The sequence below is a fragment of the Manacus vitellinus genome, unplaced genomic scaffold (genome assembly GCF_001715985.3).
Source record: "Manacus vitellinus isolate BGI_N305 unplaced genomic scaffold, ASM171598v3 scaffold_21_pilon, whole genome shotgun sequence".
Taxonomy (NCBI): Eukaryota; Metazoa; Chordata; class Aves; order Passeriformes; family Pipridae; genus Manacus; species Manacus vitellinus.
Window position 1 is genome coordinate 3,067,343 of NW_021939546.1, and position 25,983 is coordinate 3,093,325.

Consider the following 25,983-nt stretch of genomic DNA (forward strand, 5'->3'; position numbering starts at 1 on the left):
ATTCATTAGAAATACCCGAGCATTTGAATTCACTTTCTGTCTTTGAAATTCACTAGAAGTAAAAGTCTATGAAAAAGTGACTCTGTCGAGTTCAGCTTTCTCTCTACTAATACAGACAGGCTGGATGAAACTAACCAGCTGGCTCTTAAAACTGTGTTGGAAACAACTTTAGGCCTTTGTTAAGCATAATTACAGAGATTATCAAACACTTCCTCCCCTTCAAAATTACCTTTTACTGTATATTGCAACTAGACTACCATTCAGTCTCAGCCAAGATTTGTGGAATGTAAATTAAGAGGCAATTTTAGGACTTCTGTGAAGACAAAGAGGACTTCATCCTTCAGCAAACAAATATTTTCCATGGCTAGTTTTATTTTCAATTACACCATAATCAAGTGTTGGTAATTATTGTTTTAAAAGCTACAAAAGCAGGATTTCAACCCAGCAACAAATTTAGAATCAACTCTATATTCAATCACAAGTCACTGTCCTGTACAGACCTTCTCTAGAATACTTAATGTTAGCAACTTTCACTCTGTATACTCAAGGTATGCTGTATGTCAAATATCAGTGGAATTTTGTCTAAGGGACTCATCAATAAATGAAGACATTTATATACTTAGAAGAACCATAATTATGGTTTTACTGGTATCAATTACTATCAGAAGAAGCAGCTTGTTTCTCAGTATAGAAAACTGATGGTAAGCATGAACAGGAAGAATTAAATACACAAGTGTGTGGCAGTAAGTGCATGGCTTAAGTAGGATTTTGTTGGTTGTGTTGTTTTTTTTTTCAATCTTCTTTTAAAGTGCTCTGTGTGATCCACCATCAAAAGAGGCCTGTGTAAAGACCAGTGTTAGCATGGCTGATATCACAGTAACACAAAAATTAGGCATTCACACAATCAAGCTTTGATTTGAATATTTAAAAAAAAAAAGCCAAGGCCCATACATTTAGATACAGATTGGAAATGTTTCTACATCTCTTATAATATAATCGAAGAACATGTTACACTTAGATTACGAGAACCGTCCTGTTCTGATACAATTTACAAAGTGACAAAGCCCACAGCAAAGCTATTGCTTTACTTCTATAATGTAAACACATCTCAAGGAAGAATATGCTGACAGTTTCACAGATGAGATTATAAATTAGTAAAACCAAAGCAACTGGTCATATCAACCTTTTGTCTCTACAAGGTTTAGCTCACAAGCTCAGGTTGTACATTTATTCTTCGAAGGACATCTTCTGGCATACAAAAGACAGGATTGACGGCCTTAATTTGTTCTTCTCCTAATAAAGATAGTCCAGCAATTCCAAATAAGGTGTGAAATGGATCCACCTGGGAGAAAAAAGAAAATTTACGTCCATTTCCAAAGTCAACCACTTTTTCACTTGTACAGAATGAAGCTTTTGTTTGCAAGAGAACTGCAAATCTCCATGGCTGGGGAAGACAACACAACCGAACAAACATTGTGCTAACATGTGTGACAGGTGAGACAATTTCCATAGTGTGCATTTAAAATACTATGATTTACTCAGAGATGTTGTCAATTATCTGCTGCTAAGATGATTTTCAACTCTGAGTTAGACAGAAAACATTCACATATGTCCACTGGCATGCAATATCACAGGGTGGCAGAAGCAAAGATAATTAGAATTTTAAAAGTAAATTTGATCATCTACAAGTACTGCTTCCATAAATCCCCCGTTTGTTCTTCAGGAACATCATAATGCTCTTTAATCATCTCCAAATACAGAGCTGTGCTATAAAATCTTGAGAGGGAAGCAGCAACCTACTTTGCTTGAAAACCTCCCCAAACTATAAATAAAACAAAAACTCCCCAAACTTGCACTCCCAAAACTACAAGACGCCCCCCCCCCGAACTGCCAAACTAACAAACAACCTAAACACAAAAGCCCCCAAAACAGGGTCTGTTAGGAGTGAGTGTCTGCAGTAATAAATCAACATTTCCATGGGAGTGCCAATTTCAGCAATAGAGGACAGGTAAAAATAATATGAAATGACTGCTAATATAGCATGCCAAAACCTCTCCCAAAGGTGCTCGCATTAGATATAGGTAAAAGGTTCTGCAAAGTTGCTCTTCCAGGAAGTCACAAATATTTCAGTAGCTCAAGTTTAATCTCCAAGCCAGAAAAATATTTAGATTTTAAGTGTTGGACTTTTCTTTGAGAATTCTGAAAAGGGAAAATGTCCTTCTGTGAGCTCCTTAGAAATACAAAATCCTTTCCATTTTAAGAACACAAAAACTCTTTCCAAATGACAGACTAAAGAGATTTCTCCCCCAAGTGGGAATAAAGTATCAGCTTGCAAGGAAAAATAAAGCACCTTATTTTTTAATGCATTTGTGGAGAATGGAGCAGACATGGACAGCTGCAATAAAAACAGCTAAGGCTTCCCCAGACCGTTAATAAATAAGCAGCCAAGTGCTCTATAGGAATTGCAATGAGGTCTCATAATACTTATTACTTTATCTGTTCAGCGCCCTTGAAAGATAGGAACCTTATGTGCCAGTTTACCTGGACAATCTCAATTACTTCCACTTGAAACCAGAAAGAACAGACTAGCTAAATCATAATTGCCTCTCAACCAAGCAGAAAATCTATACCACCAGCCTCTTCATACTGCTATCACAAAAGCTTCTTCCTCCCTCACCTGGCCAAATGCCAGTGAAAGAATTTATTCAGTGGCTGGGTTGGCACAGAACAAAAGTTAGCATACAGAGATTTTTGATAAAAACTTATGACTCATTTAGATCAGATAAAACCACCATTCTTTAGTTTGCATATCATTTCACAAAACAAAATAATAAACACAAAAACCCCACACATCCCAAAAAACCCACCACCAAACATTGTTTTTACATAGATCTTCCAAGTGGTCTTGTGAGAAATTATTTGTATTTCATGTGTTATGAGAACCAAACCAGAAATTGTAGAAAATGGCAACTGACTTTAGAGGGGGATACAAGTGCAATATAGAATATCTGCTCCCCAAGTATGCCTTCAAAGGCAATTCTAACCCATTCTTTCTTCAAAGTAATTGTAATGTCTGGAAAACCTACCTGGATCAGGAGTTGAGTTACACACAAACAAGAAACTTTACTTTACCCTTTGAAACTTTCAATTATGTATATTTCATTTAGAAAAATATTATTTACCATATCTCCTGGTCTGTCAGCAAATCCACCAGTCTCCTCATCCTGGCAAGCCAAAATAAAGCAGCGCAGTTTCTCTCCATCAATCCAATGTATCCTACCAATCATCTTCAAAGATGCTAGCACCCACCACGAATAACACACATCAGGTAACTGGCAAGCAGAGAAGCAGATTAATATTTTATTTTGTTTTAAACATAACCTTGCAAATTTTACTGGTAATTCTGCAAATTACCAGGTGTGCTGTCATAATGCTGTTGCAGAGAAACAACACTTAAGAGTATCTTTGGAGTAAAAGAGAGTTTCTGGATGCAGTCTCTTTTCAGAGGACTTCCCTTTTCAGGAAGGGAAAGTCTCTTTTTCAAGCCTCTTCCCTTCTTCAAGAAACAAGACCACAAGAATGTGATTTTTAAGCAGACTACACCTGTGATAGAGGCTAAAAAACCCCACAGAGAGTTTTTCAGGAGCAAATACAAAGAACTTAATATCAACTAGCTGCATTTTGGGGGGGGGGAGAGAATCTGACCCAGTTTAACAGGATAATGGTTCAAGTGGTCAGTAAGACATACTTCAGTATGTGTACTTCCCTACCCTGAGGACTCAAAATAGCATAGCTAAGGACTCCATGACAAGTGTTAGTGACAAAATGAAGAATCAAAACAAAGGCCTGTGACTTATATGAAGTATTTAGTAAGCTTTTCAAAGAAGTCATGACATTTTCCAGAAGTACTTCAGCTTTAGAAAAACAATCTCTACTGAAGTTTGAACAAAGAAAAGAAGCCACCCAATACCTTCTCTGGTCGCCCGTTGAGACCTCCAGAAGGTAACTGACGTTCACAAAGCCACCAACCCAGCAGGTCAACATTCACTTGATGCAACTGGTCTGTTATAGCCAGAAATCCTGTGCAACAATAGATCTAAAATTACAGACATAAATTTTTTGTGTATGTAAAACCTAAGTATAGTTTAGCAGACTAAATGAAGAGACAGCAGCAATACTGTCACATAAACAATGCAAAATAAGCATGCAAACATTTCAACTTTTAGTTTTCCACTAGAAAAGTATGTTATTGTCAGAGTTGCTTACAGTTGCTTTATTGAGGTTGTCTTCCTTGGGAGATTCCTTAATTTGTTCCAATTATACTACTGCATTCTCTTCTCAAGTAGATTTTACTCAGCATTTTTCAGAATCCACTGTCACTTGTAAAAGTGCGTCACACTAGCAACTCTAGTTGATAAGTTTTCCCATTATTGAGTTAGGTATCTCATCTTAAAACTGACTTTCCTCAAAAAATTAAGCAAGGCTTGACGTCTCATTTTCATTTGGGTTCATGAGCTGATAAATATCAAACATATATTATACAATTGACCTTTATGTCTCATTCTAATTTGTGTCAGACACAGTGATAAATTTTGTCCACTGTCTCTACTGAAACCCACCTCAAATTCTCTAAAAATCCTCATGCTGACTATTTCAACATCTCTGCATAAAGACTGAAATACAGTCCTAAAAGTTTTTCCTTTACAGTCTTTTTTGTACCCAGACTATAACGTCTGGTGTCTTGACTCATCAGAATAAGGCATTTGGGAAACAAGAAAGGTACATCAATTGCCATCACCGATAGATGTTGTAAAGAAACATTTATAGGCAGTGTGTGATGCTTGCTAATTTAAAACATTTCCATATAAAGAAAAACTCACCTGTCCTGCATGTGATTCGGAACCTGGTCTACAACCAAATCCTCCATCAAAGTTCATACAGGACAAAACGAATTCTACTGCTTTCCCCACATCAATAGCATCCAGCTTTCCCTGCAAGTCAGAAAATAACTAATGCACTTGATATTCTACCAAACTCATTACCTACACAAACTTCAGCAGTACCAAAGAGAAGACTCTGTACTTGTGTAAGTGATGGTTTAGGACTTACCAGAAGTGCAAGAGTTGCTGCAGCACAGAAGGAGAACCTTGTATCTATTTCTCCTACAATGTGGGAGGTAGGAAATAAGATTATTTTTTAAACAAAAAGACATTTAAATCACCACTGAAAATATGGAACTAAATGTTAAAATACTAAGTTCTACACTGAACAACAAAATCAGCTAAAAACTTCCCTCATACCATTTCAGTTTCCAGCTCATTAATTATTTCCTCAGTAATTTAAAAAATGTACATGGCAATTCAAGTGACCTGTATGTTTACTGCACATAAAGTCAACAACTCATTTAGAACTGGACAGATATAAATCCAAATCAATTCAACTAGTGGTAATTTACAAATAACTCTAGCATTTTACAGTTTATCTGTAGTGCTCTACAAGATAATTGCAGAGCAGTGGAAATAATGCAATAATAATCAGACACAATTCTTGCTGTGCCTTAAATCCAGACAGAAGTAGAAGCCAATTCTGGTTTTAGAGCAAAATTGATTAAAGTTGCAAGTGTTCTTTTGCATATTTATACCTGGAAGCAAAACCAAAGCCACTGCACCCATAACAGAATGATTGCTCAGCAAGTCTATACCAATATAATCCTCCGAGCACAAAGTCTGAGCAATTAACACTTGGAGTCACAATTTAAAATTGAACTGCGCTGCAAACATTCATTTTTTTGATCTAACCTATGCAAGACTTTTCTTCTTAAGAAATCCACAATCTGAAACACATAAAGCAAATGTGGTGCTGTGTCCTACATCAGGGATCACACTCCTTCAGTTGCACTGTAACTGCCTTTCAGAAGTAATGTCAGTCCATTGTGCATTCAGTACACTCCTGACAATACCTCAACAAAAAGGATTCAGCGAACTATGAACCAATTTAACACACAGTATATCATCTACTTTTACAGTAGCATACATATACTGCTAATATCTCCCTTGGTGAATTTTACCAGAACAAGAACATGAGGGATATGCAATAGATTTTATGAAAATTTAAGTCTTCCATGGGGATAAGTATTTTTAGAGTGACTAAGTACTTATGCTAGAGCTTAAAATTGCAACGTTTGTGCATAAAGAATTTATATGCAGAAACAAAATCAGTACTAACAGAAGTTCATGAGTACAAACCCAGTTCTTCTCACTCCCATGTACTGAAAGATCCTTTCACAGCTGACATGGATAAAGATCATTGCTGTCTGCCATTAAACAGCAAATATAAAACATTTCTTATGGAAGAGTGTATCCAGTATCTTGAAGTACTGTTAAGTTAAAAATGCCCAAAAGTTTTCTTCTTTAAGAATGGGACAATTTACTCCTAATACAAGAATGGAACTAAAGTTTAGAATATTTATGAAAGGAATGAAACACAATTCTGCTCTTCACAAACCCTTCTTTTTCATAACTTGGAGAATAAAAGTGTTCATATACAATACATATGCAAAAAGACTATCCAAAGAAACTTAAGTTTACAGACTTACATGACAGCTTAGTCACTATATTTTAAAGATTTAAATATTACCCCATTCGTCTCCAGCAAACGATCCATCTTCTTTTTGCAAGCTCTGTATATATTCAACAATTTTATTTACATCAACAACATGGAGACTATCATATAAGATAAGAATCTAGGGGAAAAATAAGACAAAGTAATAAGAATCTGGAGGGAAAAAAAAAAGACACAGTGACAATCAAAGAGAGGCAAAAACTTTATTTCTTAACAAAAAAACCTCCCCTGGATTTATAAAAGACTTTATTTACTTGACTGTGAATACTATTTGGTAAGGTTAATTAAAATAAACTTTCTTTCACTTTAGTAGTTAATTGCTGTATTTAGCTTATCTATCTCTGTCTAAAAACTGAGAAATTCTCAAATGAAAATACAGGTAATGTACCCTAAAAAGTAAATCTGAACAAATTCCTATAAACTATGATCACAAGAAGACATGTGATCCTTTAGACATCCTAGATATGCAGACAGGGCTAACAGCATTTGTTACACTGTTAAAAAACTGGTAAAAGTATACAGTAATCATTAAATAATTGTTAAAAGTAAAACATTTCTGAATATAAGAAATTTTAGGAAGTGATACAGCTAAATCCTAAAGCTGTGTTCATTAGATTTTTTTTTTTTAATAAGGCACTGAAGTAATTTTTGCCCTTGGTTTCCAACAGCAACTGGTTCATAAATCTGCAATCACTAAAATCATCAATCACAAACACTTTTTTCTAAAATTACCTTGCTACACTTACCTGGACAGCACTGAGGGTATACAGAAGATGAGGATCATGACCTATGCTGGCACTTATTCCCCCACATTCATGTTGACATGATTTGATGAATGTCAGAATTTCCTCTTTGTTCATTCGGTGCAGCTGCCCCATGAGATCCATTGCTGTCAGCCCCCAGTAGACACCACTCATTCTCAAATACTCCGACATACAGTATTCCTAAGTAGTGCATTACTTTAGTTCTTGATCAGATCACCATCCATACAGAGCAATGAAAATAGACTGGCTAACATTTACAAATAGTTTCTAGTAACTCAACCATCTTCCATCCATTTACCAACAGACTATGTGTCAGTCACTCACAGACATTCTGTGCATCCTGCACATGTGTATATGCACACACACAGAGGCACGTGCACACGTACAGATCTACACATCTACACATACTACACTCCCTTCCTCCACTGTATTTATCTAGTTCAAAGCATCAAGCTCTACGTCAAATTGAGCACATACGAGTAGCTGGGCACCAATTCACTTCAGATCATCACTTATTATCTTGGCATTCAAACTACCCCTCAAATTGCCACCCCAACTAGTCTCAAAACATAACAAGTCTAACATTTAATGAAATTTATTTCCAAGTCAAAACTCTCACAATCTAAACTTGCACTGGAAAGTAAAATTTTATATTGAATTCTCTTACACTGATTACTTCACCCACACCACATAAAGATTAATTTCCACATGCAGTATTTTTTAAGCATAAAACAATCATAAGCAACAGTGGTTAGAGTTCTTTTGTAAACAGTAAAGGTAACTGCAACTTTTCTCCACATAAGCAGTTGCTGACATTTTTCACCTGCTGGAAGTGGAATCTTGTTGTGGGCTACAACCAATCACGTATGACTATAAAACTGATGTTAGGTAAAGTGTTTATGAAGTCTAATAAGCACAAAGCAGTGCTGTGGTGGGATGCAATAAATTGTTCCATCAAAAGAGCAACGTGCAAATGCAGCTCTACTTGTGCATTCTAGTGGATGAAGAAGCAACCAATAGCTTGTTTCTCAGGTCTCAGAGTAATTCTAGAGCTAAACTGATAATCTTCAAATTTATACTCAGATAATACATGCCAAAACTCATCACAGACCTGGAGAAATTAACAAAGATATCTTCATTTTATACTTTGGATTGCAGGGTAAAAAACTATTAGTTTGTCAGCATGCATCTCACCATTAAATGGGAGCCAATAAATAAAGGTTACTATTACTGTTAATAAATCCACAACTGTACTGAAACAAATTGATACGTACATAATCATCCTTCTTTGTTCCGTACGAAGCTATATAATCCGCGTGTTTCTCTGAAAGTAACGTGCTTGGGGCATCGGGTTTTATTGTAACATCCTTCTGCGGTGTCCCCTGTAAAAAGCACCAACAACACAGCAGTTGCACTGTCAGGTCAAGACGTTTTAGCACCTTGGTATAATTTACTAAACACTGGTGACTGCGACTCTGGAAACAAACATCTCTCTGGTAATTTTGAGCCCAGGCCAGGTCACTTTTCAGCCCAGTTAAATCCCTCCCTGGGAGAGGCAGGGAACGAAACCTAGCAACGAAGCGGAGAAAAAACAGGCGGAGAACTCGCCAGGAATAACCTGAAGCACTGGACGTAGGAGCCCTTTCCCGGGCCCGGCGCCGAGCGCTCGGCCCGAGGCTGCCGCCCTTCGCCCCGCCAGGCCGGGCCCGGCGCTCCCGGCGCCGCTCTAGATCCGGAGGAGCGAGTGCGACCCGCGTCCCCCCGGGCGGCTCCGGCGCCACTCGCGTCCCTCCCTGGAGCCCTGCGGTCCCACCGGCCAGGCCGGGCCGCCCGTGCCCCCCGTACCCCACCATGTTCGCCGCCCGCGCCGGAAGGGGCGGGGGGGGCTCCGCCCGCCGCGCCTGCGCAGCCCCGGCCGCGGTCACGGCGCCGGGCCCGGGGGAGCTCAGGGAGCGCTCGCACGGCGCTGCCGGGCTCTGGAGTGCCGGAGCGCCAAAGGCCCGGTATTCCCAAGGTGACACCGTTACTGCTGGATAGTGTCTAAATCCTCAGCACAGACGCAAGGCAGGCCCGCTGCTGCTCAACTGGAAAGGCTGTTCGGCTGCTTGCTGAGCAGAGGAGAAACTGAAGTACAGCTATTAACGTACTTCAGAAATTGTATTGTGGGTAAGTTGTCCGGTGTAAGTGATATAACAAGCAAAATGAATACAAAGCAACCACAGTTCTCTTAAAAAATATTTTATTAGAATGCAGCAGTGACTGTCAGAAATAACATTCTGATTATCTTATTGTGAGAAAACTGCATTGTGAGGTTCTCATTTCTTGCCCATTTGTATAGGAACAACAAGTCATCGTGGACTTCAGCATGTTTAGAAAATACCAGCTTTGTCAGTCAAGAATAAAGTCAAGGACTGGACAGAGAGAACAGAATCAGTGCTTAATAATGGACAGAATAAAAATACATTGAAGAAAATTTGTTTTTCTCCATTCCTTTTTAATTCTATTGAGAAACACATCCTTTTCCATGAGAACACAGAACACTACAGCAGCGCCAGGCACACTTCATACATTTCTTTAAGCCTTAAATTTGCCAACATGTTCACGAGCTATGATCATCCTTTGAATTTGAGCAGTTCCCTCATATATCTGAAAAGAAGAATTGCAATAATGTTAAGTGATGATTTTTTAAAAGGTTTTAACAGATCTGTACTCGTAAATCTCCACAGCACTAATCCCAGGTGGATTAGGATGTGCAGGAAGACAAAAAGCAGGGAGAATTCCAGTGTGACAGAGCAATTACACTGGGGTAAGTGAAATATAAATCAAGAGACAGACTTGTTCTCTCAGGTGCTCTTATCTAAACTCAATAGGGCTCTCATGAAAATAAACTGACAGATGATGACATTCCTCTTATTTGAGGAAGAAAATATGTAATTTCTTTAAATTTAGGGATTATTGTTTTCATTCTAAAAGCTTTTTTTTTTTTAATATTTGTACATCATATTTGAAGTAAGTAGCCCTTAGTTTATATTATATAAAATCTATGCATTATCACATTCTCTCTTTTACTTACCTGGTAGATTTTAGCATCTCTCATTAGTTTTTCTACAGGATATTCAGTATTAAATCCATTTCCTCCAAAAATCTGTACTGCATCTGCAGCTACTTGGTTTGCAATGTCACCAGCAAATGCCTTTGCAATGGAAGCATAGTAGGTATTCCTGCGACCAGCATCAACTTCCCACGCAGCTCTCTGGTAGGCCATCCTAGCGAGTTCAACTTTCATGGCCATTTCAGCAAGCAAGAAAGACACTGCTTGGTGCTAGGACAGAATAAACCACGTTAATATCGCCCACTTAAAATTCTGGGACATCCAAGAAAGACATCATCTCCTAATACAGTGATTTTTTCAACAAACTCAGTAAGTTGTATGAGAGGAGTTCTACAGAATATGCATCAGGCTCTCAGAATTGTGTTCAATTAGATTTTTAAGATTTTGATTCTGAAATCCCCATAGTCATAGGGATTAAGTACTGAATTATGAAGTTGTTCTTTCCTATTTATGAGATTGGTATGTACCTTGCTTTTTATTTGTATTTCCTTAAAACTCGTAACCAGCACTATTGGCAATGTATTCTGTTAGTGTTAATACTATGTGTCTTGTTTCATGTACCTCATTTTTTCTTTCCTGAAAATCCCTCTTTATTAGCACTGAAGAACTTAAGTATGTCCAGCTAGTACGTAAGTTTTGATGTCTTGGGCAGAGTTGTTTTTTTTCTGCTTCTACTACCATCATTGATAAATTATAAAAAATTCTGGAAGTTACCACATAGCTAAGTTTACTTACAAGGTGCTGACCTACATACATGGAAACCCCAAAATGGCAGAGATATGATATAAAAATTAAGGAAATATAAAAATTAAGGAATAACCTTTAAAAATCAGTAGCAGTACATCTGGTGTGAAAACAAGCTTTTATTGTATTTTCTCTCTCTGCCCCCACACTTACTTCAACAATTGGTTTCCCAAACGTTTTTCTCTCCAAAGCATATCTGGTAGCCTCATCAAGGGCTCTCTTTGCTAATCCAACAGCACCAGCTGCTACCTGAATTGAATACAGCACAGAATAAAAAATCAGAAATTCCCAATGTATTTTATAACCAAGTTATTTCTGATACTTACAGGTGGTCTGGTCTTATCAAAAGCTCCCATTGCGATTTTAAAGCCAGCTCCCTCAGCTATCAACACATTTTCTTTTGGGACTCTCACATCTTCGAAGACAATACCTCTTGTATCTGAGCAGCGCTGACCCATATTCATTTCCTGAAGTGGAAATTTACAGAGGTGTTACTAAAGTGGATTATTCAAAGGTACAATATGTTTTCATTCTTTAGTTTACTCAAAGCATAGAGTATGTTTTTCTTCCCCAAAACACTTAATCTAAAAATTACCATATACATGACAAATACTAGTTTTGTACTTGCAGACCAGCATGCCCTTCATTTGTCTAATCTGGGCAGTTTACTTTCTCCTTATATGAAATCAGTTCAGTCTCTGTAACCAGTCTTCTCTAGTTTTCTCTAGTTCTTTCTCTACTTCAACTATATCCTTTGAGATGAAAGTGGAAAAAGAAAACAATGCAATGTGCAGGCAGTGCAGATATACTACAAGTAAATAAATAAATTAGCTTTTCAAGTTTTTAGATTCCTTTCCTAATGTTCAACATCCAGTTTTACCTAATATTAAAAATAGTACTCTTTTTTAAAGGGAGAACTAGTACTAGTATCTCTAAGGCCTCTTCTTTGACCAGCAGTAGCTAAAATTAAAGTTCACTGCCTGTGTATTTATGGTTGATATTGTCCAACTTGCTTCCTATCCTTTCAATGCATAATACTTCTCATTTATTGGTACTTGCCAGTATAATAGTTCTCAAAGAGTCTTTTGCAGCTGTTCAAAGTTATCTTACTTTGGACCATTCTGAACAGTTCCTTATCTGAACTAATAACTTTAAAATTATGTTTTATGAATAGCTTCTGCATGTTGTGAAAACGAAAAGATGGTTGTAAATGAGCATATGAAAATGTGCAGTTGTGTAACAGTCTTTTCTCTTGAGTGGTACGTTTGTTTCATTACTGGTTTAGAACTAAACAATAATTCCTAACTTGTCAAATAAGAAATAATCTTCACCTTTCTTCCAATTTGGATCCCAGGACTATCTGCTTCCACAATGAATCCAGTAAAGGCTTTGCCTGCAGGAGTTTTTGGATCTGGATCGGTACGTGCTAGCAAAAAATACCTAGTGTAAACCAAAGAAGATGGATGCAGTTTATCCTCACAGTTAACAACAAGATATATTTAGGTAATATTTTAAATGTTTTTATGCATGTCTATACCACATAATAAATTCTGAGTGTAAGTTAACAAACTATATTCCTTGCCCATTCTAAAAATAAACTGAGAGGGAGCCAGAGAGTGGAAGTCTCAAAGATTCAGTATTTAATAATGTTTAATAAAATTTCTTCAGATCAACATGCAAAGATTCTCTACCCTTTCCATGTATTCTAAGTCTTTATGGTATTACCAGTTTCACAAATAGTACAAAAGAAACCTATTCGCAGCATGTACATAAAAATTAATGCTTAGGAAATACATTCTTGGATGTAAAATGTTATCATCTGATTTCAGATATCTTGATTTTATTCTTCTAAGTGTAAATTGTAAATAAGTATTTATCTTAGAAATTAAACAGCTGTAAATCATATTTATGGTATTCACTAATGTCAAAAGATACCTGGTAGATTGTCTTTGATGGATCTGCCTTCAACGATGAAGTAAATTACTAGAAAATTCAGATTTTTGGATAAATGTATAAAGTTTTTTCCGCTTGAATTAAGGAAGATTTCTGTGTTGTGAATCAGTGTGATATGAGACATGAAGTAAGAGGTTTATATTGTAAAAGCATGCTCCACAAACACAACAATATTTGGAATCTCTGACAGATGAAAAATGTCTTCTTTTCATAAAATAAAAAGTAACACCACAATGTAACAGTGTTTCTAGCTTCACTAGGAGTAAGAGGTGTTTCTAGTAGAGTCAGATTTAATTTTCATAGCAGCAAGATTCAAGAGGCCATTCTTGAGTGTGGAGTTGTCATGTCATCACTCATTTTCCTTTTTAGGCTGTGTGCAACACTCAAGACTGCATTTGTATTTGCTATCCTGATAAACTGGTCAGAGATTAAAACACAGTCTGCTGCAATACAATGAACGTTCAGATTGATATCAGGTCTTTAAAGAATTTACCTGGGGGCAGAGGGTGAAGCCACTATATAACAACAAAAAACTATGACACCAGTTAATTGTTAACATACCAGTTTGCTTTCCCCCCATTTGTGATCCACATCTTCTGACCATTAATAATATACTCATCTCCTTTCTTCTCAGCCTTTGTTTTTATACCAGCCACATCAGAGCCTGCTCCAGGCTCTGTTACACAGTAGGCCTGAAAGAAATTAAAATGTGAAATAAAAGTTCTGGTTTTAGGCAATCACAAATTAATGCAGACTATGTGCATCAAATTATCTATAAAAGGTTTAAGTGAACTGCATGGTAAAACCCAAAACGTTGCATAAACAAAAACCCCCAATAAACCCCCAAAACAACCCAACACAACCCCCCCCAACAGCTGTCTGAGCAAGGATTCAAACATATAAGGGTTAATTTTCTTTATAAATCCATAATGATGCATAAAATTTAATCAAACAGAAACATTCTGTAACCCTTAAGTTATTACTTCTTCAGGCTTCAAAAATTCTGATTGGAAAGCTGAAGATCTTTAAAATCTGAAAATAAGAGCACTGAGTAACATTTTATGTTTACCAAGTCCTTAATTTTAGGAGGCTTAGTTGTACAGATTTACATACATTGTACATGACTCTTCTTTCTATGTAACGAGTACTGCTTATGTAATACTTAAGATCATAAATTCCCAGTTTCATTCCCATCCAAGTTTAGTGTCTTAAATGCCTACACCCCCTCTTGAAATGGAAATAAAAGGTAGTAATTTTTGATAAGTGACTTAGGTTGGGGTTGATTTTCCAAGTAATATCTTCTATTTGCTTATTGCATGTATCTCATTAGATATTTGCTGTCTTTCAGTAAATGTCACTGTTTACAAATCAAAAAGGGCTAAGTTGTGTGTACATGTAAGTGTTTTCTCGGGGGGGGGAAAGGCAAAAAAATGAGGGAAAAAAAAGGAAAAAAAAGAAAGAAGTAATATTATTAGGTTTAGGAACATTTTACAGTGTAGCAGTTATACTCACACACATGATTGGTTCCTCTGTCATTCTTCCTAAGTATTTTTTCTGCTGATGCTCATTTCCTGCAATGATAACTGGCATTTGCTGAAAGAAAATATTTAGACCATTAATCCAGGTTTTTCAAGTGCACAGACTGTAGTTTAAGGGATGTAAGAAAATACAGAGCTTACTCCTAGGGAGTTTGCTTCAATGGCAGTTTGAACCCCTGTACATCCATAGGCCAACTCCTCTGTAATAAGACAGGCTTCAAAAGTGCCGAGGCCAAGGCCACCTACAGGTGAAACATTTCATTTACTCAAGTAGATTTAAATTATAACATATCAATATTAGTGATTTACACAACATAATTAACAAAAATGTATCCCCCTCACATACATTTGATTGTGTACCATGTTTGATTACACATTCTAACATCAGCTTTTTAAATAAAGCTTTGTCAGAAGAGTAACAGGTGATTTGAAAATTACACATCATGGTTCCAGGGTTATTGTTTGATTAATGTGGGACAAGTTGCACAAAGTGGCAAGAATGTACCACTTTAATTTTTTTATTACTGTACACTTGAGAATTAAGAGTTCCTAGGAAGCAGAGAAAGGGCTCCTGAGCCCACAGCATTTGGGAATAAAAAATTTATAAAGTGTCCATATTAGTAGATAGCCAACTCAGTAATCTGTTTCTGACAGAAGCCAACACTATGGGAAGTACATACAAATACAGTAACAACTACACTTCCTCAAAAATATTTTCCTGAGCCTTCAGGTGACTTCCTCAGTCAAAGAAATACCTCTCTTTGGTATCTTTGTTATGCTAACCTATGACAGATATTTATTACATTAATTTGTCCAGTCTCTTTTTGAATCTATTTAAATTTTACCACCAATATCCTACAGTAAGATAGTAAGTTTTGCAAATTAATTACACACTGCATGTAGAACCAACACCTTTCATTTGTTTTGAAACTTTTATCTGATGACATAATTTGATGCCTTCTAGTTATGTTGAAAGGGACAGTCAACTATGAATCCCTTTTCACACTATCCATGCACTTGACATTTTAGTAATTTCTCCTATAGAATCTGCATCTCACAGAGAAGACACAACTTTTATAATCTTTGTCATCCTTTTAGAAACCTTTTCCATTTCCCCAATACTCTTTTGAGATGGAAGGATTCGACTATATAATGAATTAAAAAGGCAAGTGCAATTTGGATTTGGGCAGCAGCGTATTTGTGCCTTCTGCATTTTTCTTCATTCTCTTAAGGGTCCCTTTTGACTTTAAATTTTATTTTGACCACTTCTGAGCATTATACTATACATTAACTATTTATGATAAACACCAAAATGTCTTTTTTGAGAGGCAGTAACTAGTGCAGAGGATACCATTTTTCTTGCTTCTTTCCCTTCACATGTGCATCACTTTTCCTTTTTGGAATTGCATTGCCATTTTTACTGGCTCTCTATTTCAAGGTCTTCTCCTGCAGCTCTCTGTACCAGTCTCATCTTTTTTTACATTGAGTAACTTAGTATTATAAGCAAACTTAGTATTATCTGCCTTTGTGTTGATCCCCTTTTTCTGTTTATTTATAGACATCCCAGACAGCACAAGACCCAGCAAGGCTGCACTACTAATCTTTCCAATATGAAACCTGATGATTTTTAAAACTTATTTTGGAAATTCAAGTATTCTTTATCAACCAGGGATCCCTTGTTCACACACTTATTAGCTACTTCAGAGAACTCCAATGATTTTTGAGACATGACTTCCTTTAATTAAAACCCTTCTCTAGCATATCATGCTTGTCTGTGTTACTCATATGCCTAAACACTGCCAAAGCTCTGTTGTACTGCACCTAACTTAAATTGAAAAGCTGTCCTTCTGGGATAAACTCTTAAGTTGCTCCAGCCTGTGTCAGAGACTAGAACAAAACATGACCTTCTAATTTCTCTGCCTAATCAGCTGACACAGTGCACCAGGGGAACATTAGACAGCTGTAATCACGGTAGAAAAATCTGGTCATAAATTACTAAACCATAATCTGTCTAATTTGTCTCCTGATTACATCCACATCTAGTAACACTTTTATGTGTCAACCTGCCTGCTGATTAAATTTAGATTATTCAAGTATGCAACTATTTATTTGATACAGAATCCATAATTACACATATAAATCTCATCTAATGTCTTCTCGTTGTTTCATTTTACAGATTAAAAAGAATGTTTACTTACCACAGCTTTCTGGTATGTGTGAATTCATAAGACCAAGTTCCCAAGCCCTTTTTATAAGTGGCACGGGATACTGAAATAGACATGGAAAAATCACGTTCTGAGTCACCACAATCAAAACTTTAAATTTTAAAGGTTAAGATAAAAGTCTGGTTTTGTCCAGTTTTTCCCTTACACTATGGTAGATTTACCTCTCCGCTTTTGTCATATTGTGCAGCAACAGGAATAATTTCTTCCACAGCAAATTTACGAGCTGTAGCTTGAAACTCCTTCTGTTCGTCAGTAAGTTCTATTTTAAAAAAAGAGAAAGAAAAAAATTCACAAATTCTCTACTGTCTTTAATAAGAGCATCCTTCCAGGACAACCCAAACCACCACTTTTCGGGGCTGTCCAGAAAGCGAAAAAACTGTTTCCTCTTCTTCCTAGGAGAAAACCTCCATTGTTCTCTCATCCCCACCTACAATGCACTTGCTTGCATCTGATGAAATTATCCACAAAATATTGAAAATGAAGAGGACTGTGTAACATAAAATGTATTACCAAAAGAAACAAGAAAAATGCTGTGTTAATTAAATAGAGACAGAGGTCATCCAGAGATCCTGACTCTTCAGTTTCAAACACCTAGCTCTGACCTACTAAATTTGCTTTATGTATATAATATACCAAGCTGAGGATGAATTTTCTTTTTTACGTTTCTTTATAATGAAGTTCAACTATGACTATATTTAGGTACCTTTACACTGCAAACAACAACATAATTATTCAAAGCTAAGACACTTTGGCAATAAAAAAAGGACAGACAAGAATTAAAAAAAGAAGAAACTCTTAAAAACACTACACACATACCTGCCTTGCCTGAGCTGAGGACAAAAGTAATTTGGATTTTCAAACTTTTTTATTAATAGAAATCTATTTAGGATAAACATCATTTTAAGGTTCATGGTGAAGTGCAATATAGGATATTATTCTTTTAAAATCTGCAATTTGTCCATAATTGCTATATTTCTTTAACAACTGTACTACTTACCAAAGCTAAAGCCAGCTCCAGGTTTGCCTATATGTAAGTTTTGAGCAGGTTTACTAGAATGTGACCTCCATCCATGTCCTGCAATGGTTTGAAGCACTTGCTAAAGAAGAAAAGAACATAAGGTGTAAGATCTTTACAGCTCAAGTCTCCTAAAGCTACTTGCCTGCCTGCAGCACAACTTTTAATGTAGACTCCCTCTCCAGAAACAGTATCAGATCAAATATAATTTACTACAGTGATAAAAGAATTATTGGCTAGCTTGTGTTTTGCTCCTGTGACGCTCTGCCAGGATTCTCAGGCTTTAACAGCACCGAGGGCAGGTGAGCTGCCCTATACATTTTTAACTATTGTGCATTTGATTATTTTAAAATAGTTAAGCATATAGCAATATATATTTCTTTAATTTATACACTCACACATCAAACTTGATTTTCTGGCCCTCTACTGAATATCCTATCTACCCATTAGCAAAAAACACCCTACCTATTAACCAATATATCAGAATATTTTGATAATGTCCCAGACTCATCTCTGCTTTCTTTTATAAGCTGGTGCCATGGACACTTGGTGATTATTGTTATTATACTCCAGATGGGAGAGAACATAGCAGACTATCTGAATTTTATTTTCCTTCCTAATACTGATCACAAATTTATTCTTTTTCATTGTAAATACTTTCTTTGCTTTTTGAAGTTTAGTACCCACAAATATTGTTGTTACAGCTGCTTTCAGAATGTCTTAATATTGTGCAAAAACATGTCCAAACTTAATTTTAAAAGGTTGGTTTACTCTTTTCAAGAGTTATAAATCTCTGAAATGTTTAGAAATTAGTGAAAAATATGTAATTGGATAAATTTTTAGGAAGACCCAAATTAGTACTACAAAACCAAAAATTAGCCTAAACACTAAGAAAAGGCTTGTTCTTGATTTTCTTATGTGAAAATGTAGAAAATTTTTTTAAAAGTGTGATCACACCAATCACTTATTTCATAACATTTTAAAAAAATTAATTAATGATAGTAATGCAAAAGAATACCACAGAAATTTTACTAGGAACTCTACAAGACAAGGACTACAGGTTACTCTGGAAAAACTCCGCAATCCCACCAAACACTGAAATACGAATAGGTGGGATATACAGCTGAAAGTTGCATGACTGATCAAGTGACAAAGTATCAGGGTTTCCTACATGTAAGAATTTGTATGATTATCTGTCTACTTAGTCAACCTTCTTATTGCTTGACTCTGAGGAACAGTTACATTCAGTGACAAACTACTGCTAGGGATGCTTAGATGCAATTCCTGCTGCATTTCCTTGCACTTTTGCATGAACTGTCAGAATCACAAATATGATCGTCAATGTGGTAAGACTAACACTGGAATAATGTGCTGTCAGGAAAAGGGTATGACAAGACTATGCATGGAAGTGATGCAATCTTTATTACCTTAATTGCAAAAGAAGTATGGAACCTGTTTGACAATATGCACATTACAGAAAATGACAGAACAAGCTAAGGGTCACCAAATTGATCCTCCCTCACATATCTCAGAATAAAAATGAAGAGTTGCCAAGAGCAGTTTGTTGCTGGGGTAACGTGTCAGGTAATATGCGAGTTTTGAATACTTTTTATTTTCTACTTTGAAGCTGTGTGGTTCAATATAGGAGAAAGTTTGTACTTCAGAAAACCATCACACATATTTAAAAAAAAATCACACATATTTAAAAAAAATAGCATAGGTAGTACAGCTAAGTATGCTAAAGGATAAAATACCCCGAACTATAACCCCCGGTGTTTTGAAGCCGTCACCGCCGGTACGTGGAAGGTGCCAGCCATACCCAGGGCTTTTCCAAAGACTGGGCACGGCGCGGCCTTTGGCCCATGAGAAGCCCCAGGGCTGTGCAGCAACTCCGCTGAGAACAGCCGATGGCAACACCCACTCGGACCGTGAGGATTACGGCCATAAACTCTCGGATAATACTGCGAGGCAGGAAAAGCAGCACAGCAGAGGGCTCGCAGCCTCGCCGGTTCTGCCCTGCGGGGCTGCCCCTGTGCCCGCAGCTGTCCCGGCGGCGAACCCGGGCTGGCCCCGCCGCTTCCGTCCTTCCGCCTCCCTCGGCCCCGGGCCCTTCCCTGCCGCCCGGGACCCCGCCCGCCCGGCGCGCGGCAAGCGCTCGGTCCGGCCCCGGCCGCCTCTTGTCTCCGGACTCTGTGTCCTCCGAGCGCTCGCTCGGGCCGGACACTCACCCGGGTCACCCTCAGCGCAGCCATCTCGGCGGGGTTCCGGCGGCTCCGGCGGGGCGGGGCTCGGGCGGCCGGGCGGTGCCGCGCGTGGCCGCCCGCCGAGCCGGGGAGGCCGGGCCCGGGCCGGATCCCGCCCCGCTGAGCGGGGAGAGCCAGCCCTTGCTGCGGGCCGGAGAGCTCCGTCCTGCGGCCGGCCCGGCTCGGGGGCGAGGAGGGAGCGAGCGGCCCACCCGCACCAACACGGGCAGGGTCTGTGTTTCACTTTCTGAGGCCGAAAGGAAGGCGGCCCCAGGCTCGGCCGCTTTGCTGTCTGTGTGCCGAGTCTCGCGGGCTGGCTCCAAGCACCTACATCATCTACCTGTTAGCAGAAGAGCTCCTGTGAGCTGTTTTACTGTAATTTGCGCCTCAGGGAATCATAAACTCACGTTTTGGAGGTGTATCAGGAATAGGGTGACTGATAACCCCAGCTGACTGATAAGGATGTTATACACTAAGCATATTTACTAGCTGCAGGAAGTGATTTAAATACTACAGTGCTCAGAAATTAGATATTATTTCTAGATGCCTTTGAGATTACGATCCACAGCCCTTCAGTAGGTAAATAAGCTCTTTTTTACACTGAGATGAAGAGACAGCTTGGAATGGAGTTGAGGACATCCCTAAGGCAGGGAGACTGAATAAATCAGTATGCTGAGGGAATGGTGACATCAGGAAGTAATGAAATACTGTTGGGTTTATAGAGTGAAATGGTTGTATAGACCTGATAAACATTTTAAAGGGTTTTATTTCAGGCTTGACAGAGTGCCCCCATTAAGTGGTTGGAACACATTGGATGCACTCCTCCTAGATCATGTCTTCCAGTAAATTTAATCCAAAAATCAATTCATGTTCTTTGAAATATCTCTGTGAATCCAGTGAGGCACACTAAGTGGGGACAATTGGGAAACTCACCTCAGAACTACACTCCTGACCTGAACTGAACTGCTCATGTAGACAGTCTGGGAAGGTTGTTGTCTGAAACTGTCCAGTTGAGGAAATTGAGTCAGGAATACACGGTAACATTTGCTGTTTTCAAGGTTTACCTTACACTAGAAGCATCTTTGCATATGAAATTTGCTACTTGCCTCTGAAGACAGATGTCTGTACTTTCTGGAAGCAAGCTTTCGTATTAAAAAGCCACTTAACTATCTGTGATCTCTTGCAGTGTTGTAGAGATTAAAGAGTGGAAGTTCCAGAAAAAGGAAGGAAAGAATGCATGGAGCCAAGACAAAGGTATTCAGGGACATCTCTGCTAAATTACAGGAGCATCTGGGGTAAGGTACAAGAACCAACTGCTCATTAAGGTCACTGTTTAACGCAGCTTGCACTTATGAAGCTACACCCTTGCTCACCTTCCCCCACTCCTTCAAACTATTTTCTCACTGCCTCTCTTTACATCTCCTTGGATAAATGAATGAGAACTTTTTTGGCAATGTGTTGTCAACATAATTTTCACCAAGCCAGTCTGGAGAGGAAAATTCAAAGGCCAGGTGGTCCATGTCTACTAAGATTTTAGGAACAGAGGAGTATGAAAGATGGCAAGGTTATCTGTCAAAGCCTAAACCAGTTGAACTGTGAGGTTCAAAATTATTTACATAAGGAGCGACAATAGATAGAAGTTTCTGTAAGGTGTATTTAGAATTTTTGGCATTTTTCACAGCAGCAAGAAATAGAGCATCTGTCTTTCTTTTTTATTTTCTCAAACACTTACCACTGTGTCACATTTCTTATTTAGTATTTCTCTGATCACTTTTACTACAGTAAAAATTGTATACTGCATAGTTTATTGCTTTATTAACCTAGAAGACTCTCTTATATACTAACCAGCAGAATGCATGTTGCTTATTGCTGATGTGTATAAATCAGCAAGTAAACACAGTAAGATTATTACATTACAAAGTGCATCTCATTGTCATGGTTTAGGAATGCTACTCTCCCACCGAAACCATGCACCACTCCCTCCTCTCCCTTCCCCTTCCCCTGTGGATGGATAGGAGAATTGGAGGCACAAAAGGTAAAGATCGTGGACTGAGATAAGAACAATTTACTGGAAACAGCAATGACATAAGAAAACAAACAGCAACAATATTAATGACAAAAGTGTACAAGAAGGAGGAGAGTGATTCACATGTATGTGCTCACCAAAGAGCCTGACCTGATCCAGCCACACCATCCCAACCAGAAGAAACCCCTGAACCTCATTTCCCCCTTCCCCCCACCCCAGCGGTCATGGCCCTCTTGGCTACTGCAAACATTAACACTGTTCTGGCTGGAACCAGAAGGCTCATCCCTTAAAGTTAGCATCTGTATTCTAGGGTGAAGTGTTATGTTTTATTACTAATTATGACTGGTTTACAGGTTGGTTTTTTTAAATTGCTACCAACGAACAGTAATTTACCATTTGTTAATGAACCTTCCTTTTAGAAATGAAAAGCAACTTGAATTTTCTGTGGTGCTCTAGAGTGTGGAGGGCCTGTGGGGTGATGCAGCAAGCATCAAGCTGGACCAGCCAGGAAGTCAGCACTCCTGAGGCAGGGAAGAGGCTGGGATCTGGGCAGGTGTGCTGGGCAACTGTGCATGTGCTTGGGCATCCAAGGAGTCTCGTGCATGTGCCTGCACTAGTCACCTTTTTCTCTGCCAGCACAAGAGGAGGAGAGGATGTGGCTGCCTGTGCTCTGTGCTGGAGCTGAGGGTGGGTCTGTGTGGAGGTGCTGTTGTAGGTGCCTTGTCACTGGCACTGCACGTGCCTGAGTCAGTGTCCCCTGTGTGTGTCTCTAGGACATGTGCTCAGCTGCACGACTGGCTGGGTCTGCACATGGGAAGGTGGCAGCCCTGTCCCCTGCCTGGGCAGGGACCCTGTATCCCCAGCTCCAGCATCCCTGGGCTCCAGCAGCTGGGCAGGAGGGGTCCTGGAGCTGCAAGAAGTGACAGACCCTCCTAACACCCTCTGACATTTTTTAGCCATAAAAGGACTTTTTGTTTTCCCTCTAAGGTGGCTTATTTTATTCAAAACTTTTTGATGAGGAACCTTCTGGAATGTTTTCAGAAATCCAAATAACCTGAAGATCAGCTGTATTCCCTCATTTTTGTGTCTGCCAACTCCTTGGGAGGTCTCCAATGGATCTGCAGTGTTCTGGATTTTCATCAGAAGTATTTTCAAAAATGTTGAAAATGTTTATCACCTTCAAGTCTATATATACATACGAGGCTTAAAGAAAATACTGGCTCTACATATTCTCTTCCTCCTCTTGGCCTTTAAAAAAAAAGAATTCTTTTTAGCATCTACACTTTTTGCAAATTAATGCTTAAACTCTTTTTTGGTCTGCCTTCCTGTACTTTCACACTTAACCTGCCAAAGTTTGTGATCCTTTATAATTTACTAGTTTGAACACAACTTTAATCTATCAAAATATTCTTCCTTGTTTGTAGCTACTGTCCTTTTCATTCTATATAGTCATGCTGACTTCCTTTTGCCATTTCTCAGACCCTTCTGAGAAACATGAATATACAAAGATGATGGGCTGTCTCTCAAAGTGGTCTCCTTACATAACCTTCTATGTATCTGAATAACTGTTTTGTAGTTTTTAGCACTAGTCTAACCTTCTGTATTCTTTTTAGCAAGTTTTCTATTTTAGTTTAGTGGATTTTTAAGTTATTCCTTGGTTCTGGTAGTTAGAACCAAGTCAAAAGTTACTTCTCCTGCAGAATTCTACATTAACTTCTTATTGTTAATAATAATTTTATATTGTTCTATAAAGCCTAATGAAAAGAAAGAAAGAAAAAAAAACTTTGCTAGAGTGCATATGAGTATTTTTTTGTTGCCAGAACTTGGAAGTGCTGTGTAAGCAAAACCTTATCTCTGGTTGTTAGTCATAGCCCTACATCTCTCTGTCTCTCTCTCTATCATCTGTCTATCTATCTATCTATTTCAATCTATCTTCTGTTAAATACAACATATGCTTTAGGATAGAGAGCATATATGTTAAATATAACATATGTTAAATACAATATATAATAAATAATATAAATACTATAATATATAGACTGTATAATATATGCACAATAATATAGACACAATTAAGTCATTGTATATGCTGTGTATTACATATAATGTATATGTTGTATATCTAGTATGTGATATCTCTGATATCTGATATATTTATTTGTAGAACAGGTTATACTAACTCTATTACCTATGTTTTTTTTACTGTTGAGATTCCAATGTTTGTTCTTGAACATAGGCTGTGTATAGATACATCCCTCTGCACAAGGGGAACAGAAGAACATGGAGCTGTAGAACAATACCGAAGCTTCCCTGAGAATGCTACATCAGCTCTGACTAGCAACTCTGGTCATGCCCTGCTGCCTTTAGGTTGCTATGCCTTATCTGAACGAGCCAGAAGGCATTAACAAACCTCCTTCCTTCTTACAAAGCTGTCCTATGCTGCTTTTCTCATGTTTGACTCAGTCTTAGACACAAGAAGTTCTTTCTTCTATAGGTGAGATTGTCTGAATTGTTCTCCTCATCATCATCACTGAGATGAAATTAGGATTTCTTCTTAGATAGTGAAGTGTGTCCTCCATTTTCTACAAGGTGGAAACACACATCTTAGGTAGCTAGGCTAAGTATGTGGCTTAAGAGGATAGGGGGACTAGGTTAAGAAAGAACTCTCATTAAATTTGCAAACCACCAGCAGTGCACAGAATCATAAATCTCTGCCCAGGTAATATTCTGATGAAGTGGGATGACTGGATGAAGCAAGTACTCATTTTAAAATATATAAAAAAATTCTATTTCAAAGTATAAACTCTCACAATTTAAGGAGGAGGAGGAGGGGGAAGAAGAGTACTTCCTTTACTAGCAGATGAAATGCAGATGTGAAATTCAGTAATTATTAGAGCAATTGGCCTGGACTGAGACCTCTGGAAGGATGGATAAAGTGCTACATATGCCTGATTTAGTTTTCTTGTAACTAGCCAAGGCAGTGAGCACTGCAAGACCTGATGATATACTGACTTTGTAGGAGGCACATACCCTCACCAACGCATATATGATTGGTTTATGTTTCGATACAAGCATAGCAGCAACCTCCATGGTCTGTGCACATTAATTTACTCATAAATAAAAGAATCATGTGCTTTTGAGGGTCTTAAGCCAACTTTTGAAAGGGTACCTTTATTTGCAAGCCTTGGAAAGTAACTTCTCAAACTGCTCATATCTGAAAATGTAAATGATGGCCTAGAGGTGCACCTCTGTCATTTCAGAATACTGTTATGTGTAATAATACAATATGTTACAATATGTTACAATAAAATACAAAATGTTACCTGTGTTTTACTTAGTGACAACAGACTAATGGCAACGTGACATCTGAATACAGTGTCCTTTGCTGTAGTAATGATTTGTGCTGTCAAAACTGTGAAGGAAACTCAGCAATCAGACTAATTGCTCCTAAGTGGCTATTACCCCACTCAGATAAAACAAAGGGAGGTGGATGTCAACTGAAGGAAAGTTTACGACCAGAAATCTGTATTTGACAGGACCGAAACTGTTTTCTGACTGAGTCATGAAAATGCCCCCAGCCCGAAACAACACGTTTCCCCCCGTCGGGAGGCAGACGCGCGGCTGTCGGTGGTCACACCCGAGCGCTTCGCCCTTCCCCAGCCCCGGGGGCCCGTGCAACTGGTCGCCCGGGCACGAGGCCGCTGAGCGCCCGGCGCTCAGCACGGGCGGCACGGACAGCTCC

At 38.3% G+C, this 25,983-nt stretch overlaps 3 protein-coding genes, 1 long non-coding RNA gene and 1 other non-coding gene across 5 annotated transcripts in view; 2 read left to right on the forward strand and 3 right to left on the reverse strand.

Moving 5' to 3' along the window:
• Positions 1 to 352: 352 nt before the first annotated feature.
• On the reverse strand, positions 353 to 9,268 carry RABGGTB (Rab geranylgeranyltransferase subunit beta). The gene is made up of 9 exons (XM_018072196.2): positions 9,236 to 9,268; positions 8,660 to 8,767; positions 7,368 to 7,565; positions 6,637 to 6,742; positions 5,110 to 5,162; positions 4,881 to 4,991; positions 3,971 to 4,096; positions 3,183 to 3,332; positions 353 to 1,342 (listed from the first exon to the last, which is right to left on the reverse strand). The coding sequence occupies exons 1-9, from the start codon at positions 9,236 to 9,238 to the stop codon at positions 1,202 to 1,204; spliced, it is 996 nt and encodes a 331-aa protein (XP_017927685.1). The 5' UTR covers positions 9,239 to 9,268; the 3' UTR covers positions 353 to 1,201.
• Positions 8,415 to 8,497, reverse strand: LOC112841076. Its single transcript, XR_003212714.1, has one exon. It is a non-coding gene; the product is annotated as a small nucleolar RNA SNORD45 (small nucleolar RNA).
• A 590-nt stretch (positions 9,269 to 9,858) lies between the features above and the next one.
• ACADM (acyl-CoA dehydrogenase medium chain) lies at positions 9,859 to 20,267 on the reverse strand. The gene is made up of 12 exons (XM_018072195.2): positions 20,201 to 20,267; positions 17,955 to 18,054; positions 17,119 to 17,216; positions 16,931 to 17,000; positions 14,874 to 14,974; positions 14,707 to 14,787; positions 13,756 to 13,886; positions 12,573 to 12,681; positions 11,568 to 11,708; positions 11,395 to 11,490; positions 10,459 to 10,707; positions 9,859 to 10,031 (listed from the first exon to the last, which is right to left on the reverse strand). Exons 1-12 carry the CDS (start codon positions 20,222 to 20,224, stop codon positions 9,960 to 9,962), a joined length of 1,272 nt encoding a protein of 423 aa, XP_017927684.1. The 5' UTR covers positions 20,225 to 20,267; the 3' UTR covers positions 9,859 to 9,959.
• Positions 11,523 to 13,433, forward strand: LOC108639590. The gene is made up of 2 exons (XR_001920606.2): positions 11,523 to 11,755; positions 12,596 to 13,433. It is a non-coding gene; the product is annotated as an uncharacterized LOC108639590 (long non-coding RNA).
• Positions 20,268 to 21,437: 1,170 nt separating the features above from the next.
• Positions 21,438 to 25,983, forward strand: part of SLC44A5 (solute carrier family 44 member 5) — a 70,667-nt gene continuing 66,121 nt past the window's right edge. The window contains exon 1 of the mRNA XM_029959731.1: positions 21,438 to 21,510. Coding sequence (XP_029815591.1) covers positions 21,453 to 21,510 — 58 coding nt within the window. The 5' untranslated portion in view covers positions 21,438 to 21,452. The remainder of the gene's footprint in view (positions 21,511 to 25,983) is intronic.

Bases quoted from the DNA above. Each gene is read 5' to 3' on its own strand.
- RABGGTB (XM_018072196.2), bottom strand. The intron at 4,097-4,880 runs GTGAGTTTTTCT...CTGTAATTTTAG, and splicing joins CCGAATCACATGCAGGACAG to ATCTATTGTTGCACAGGATT. The intron at 1,343-3,182 runs GTAAATAATATT...TTTTTCTCCCAG, and splicing joins CTGACAGACCAGGAGATATG to GTGGATCCATTTCACACCTT.
- ACADM (XM_018072195.2), bottom strand. From the start codon at position 20,224: ATGGCTGCGCTGAGGGTGACCCGG. The intron at 18,055-20,200 runs GTGAGTGTCCGG...TTTCTTCTTTAG, and splicing joins CTGCGCTGAGGGTGACCCGG to CAAGTGCTTCAAACCATTGC. The intron at 11,491-11,567 runs GTAAGTATCAGA...TATTCAATTCAG, and splicing joins TTGATAAGACCAGACCACCT to GTAGCAGCTGGTGCTGTTGG.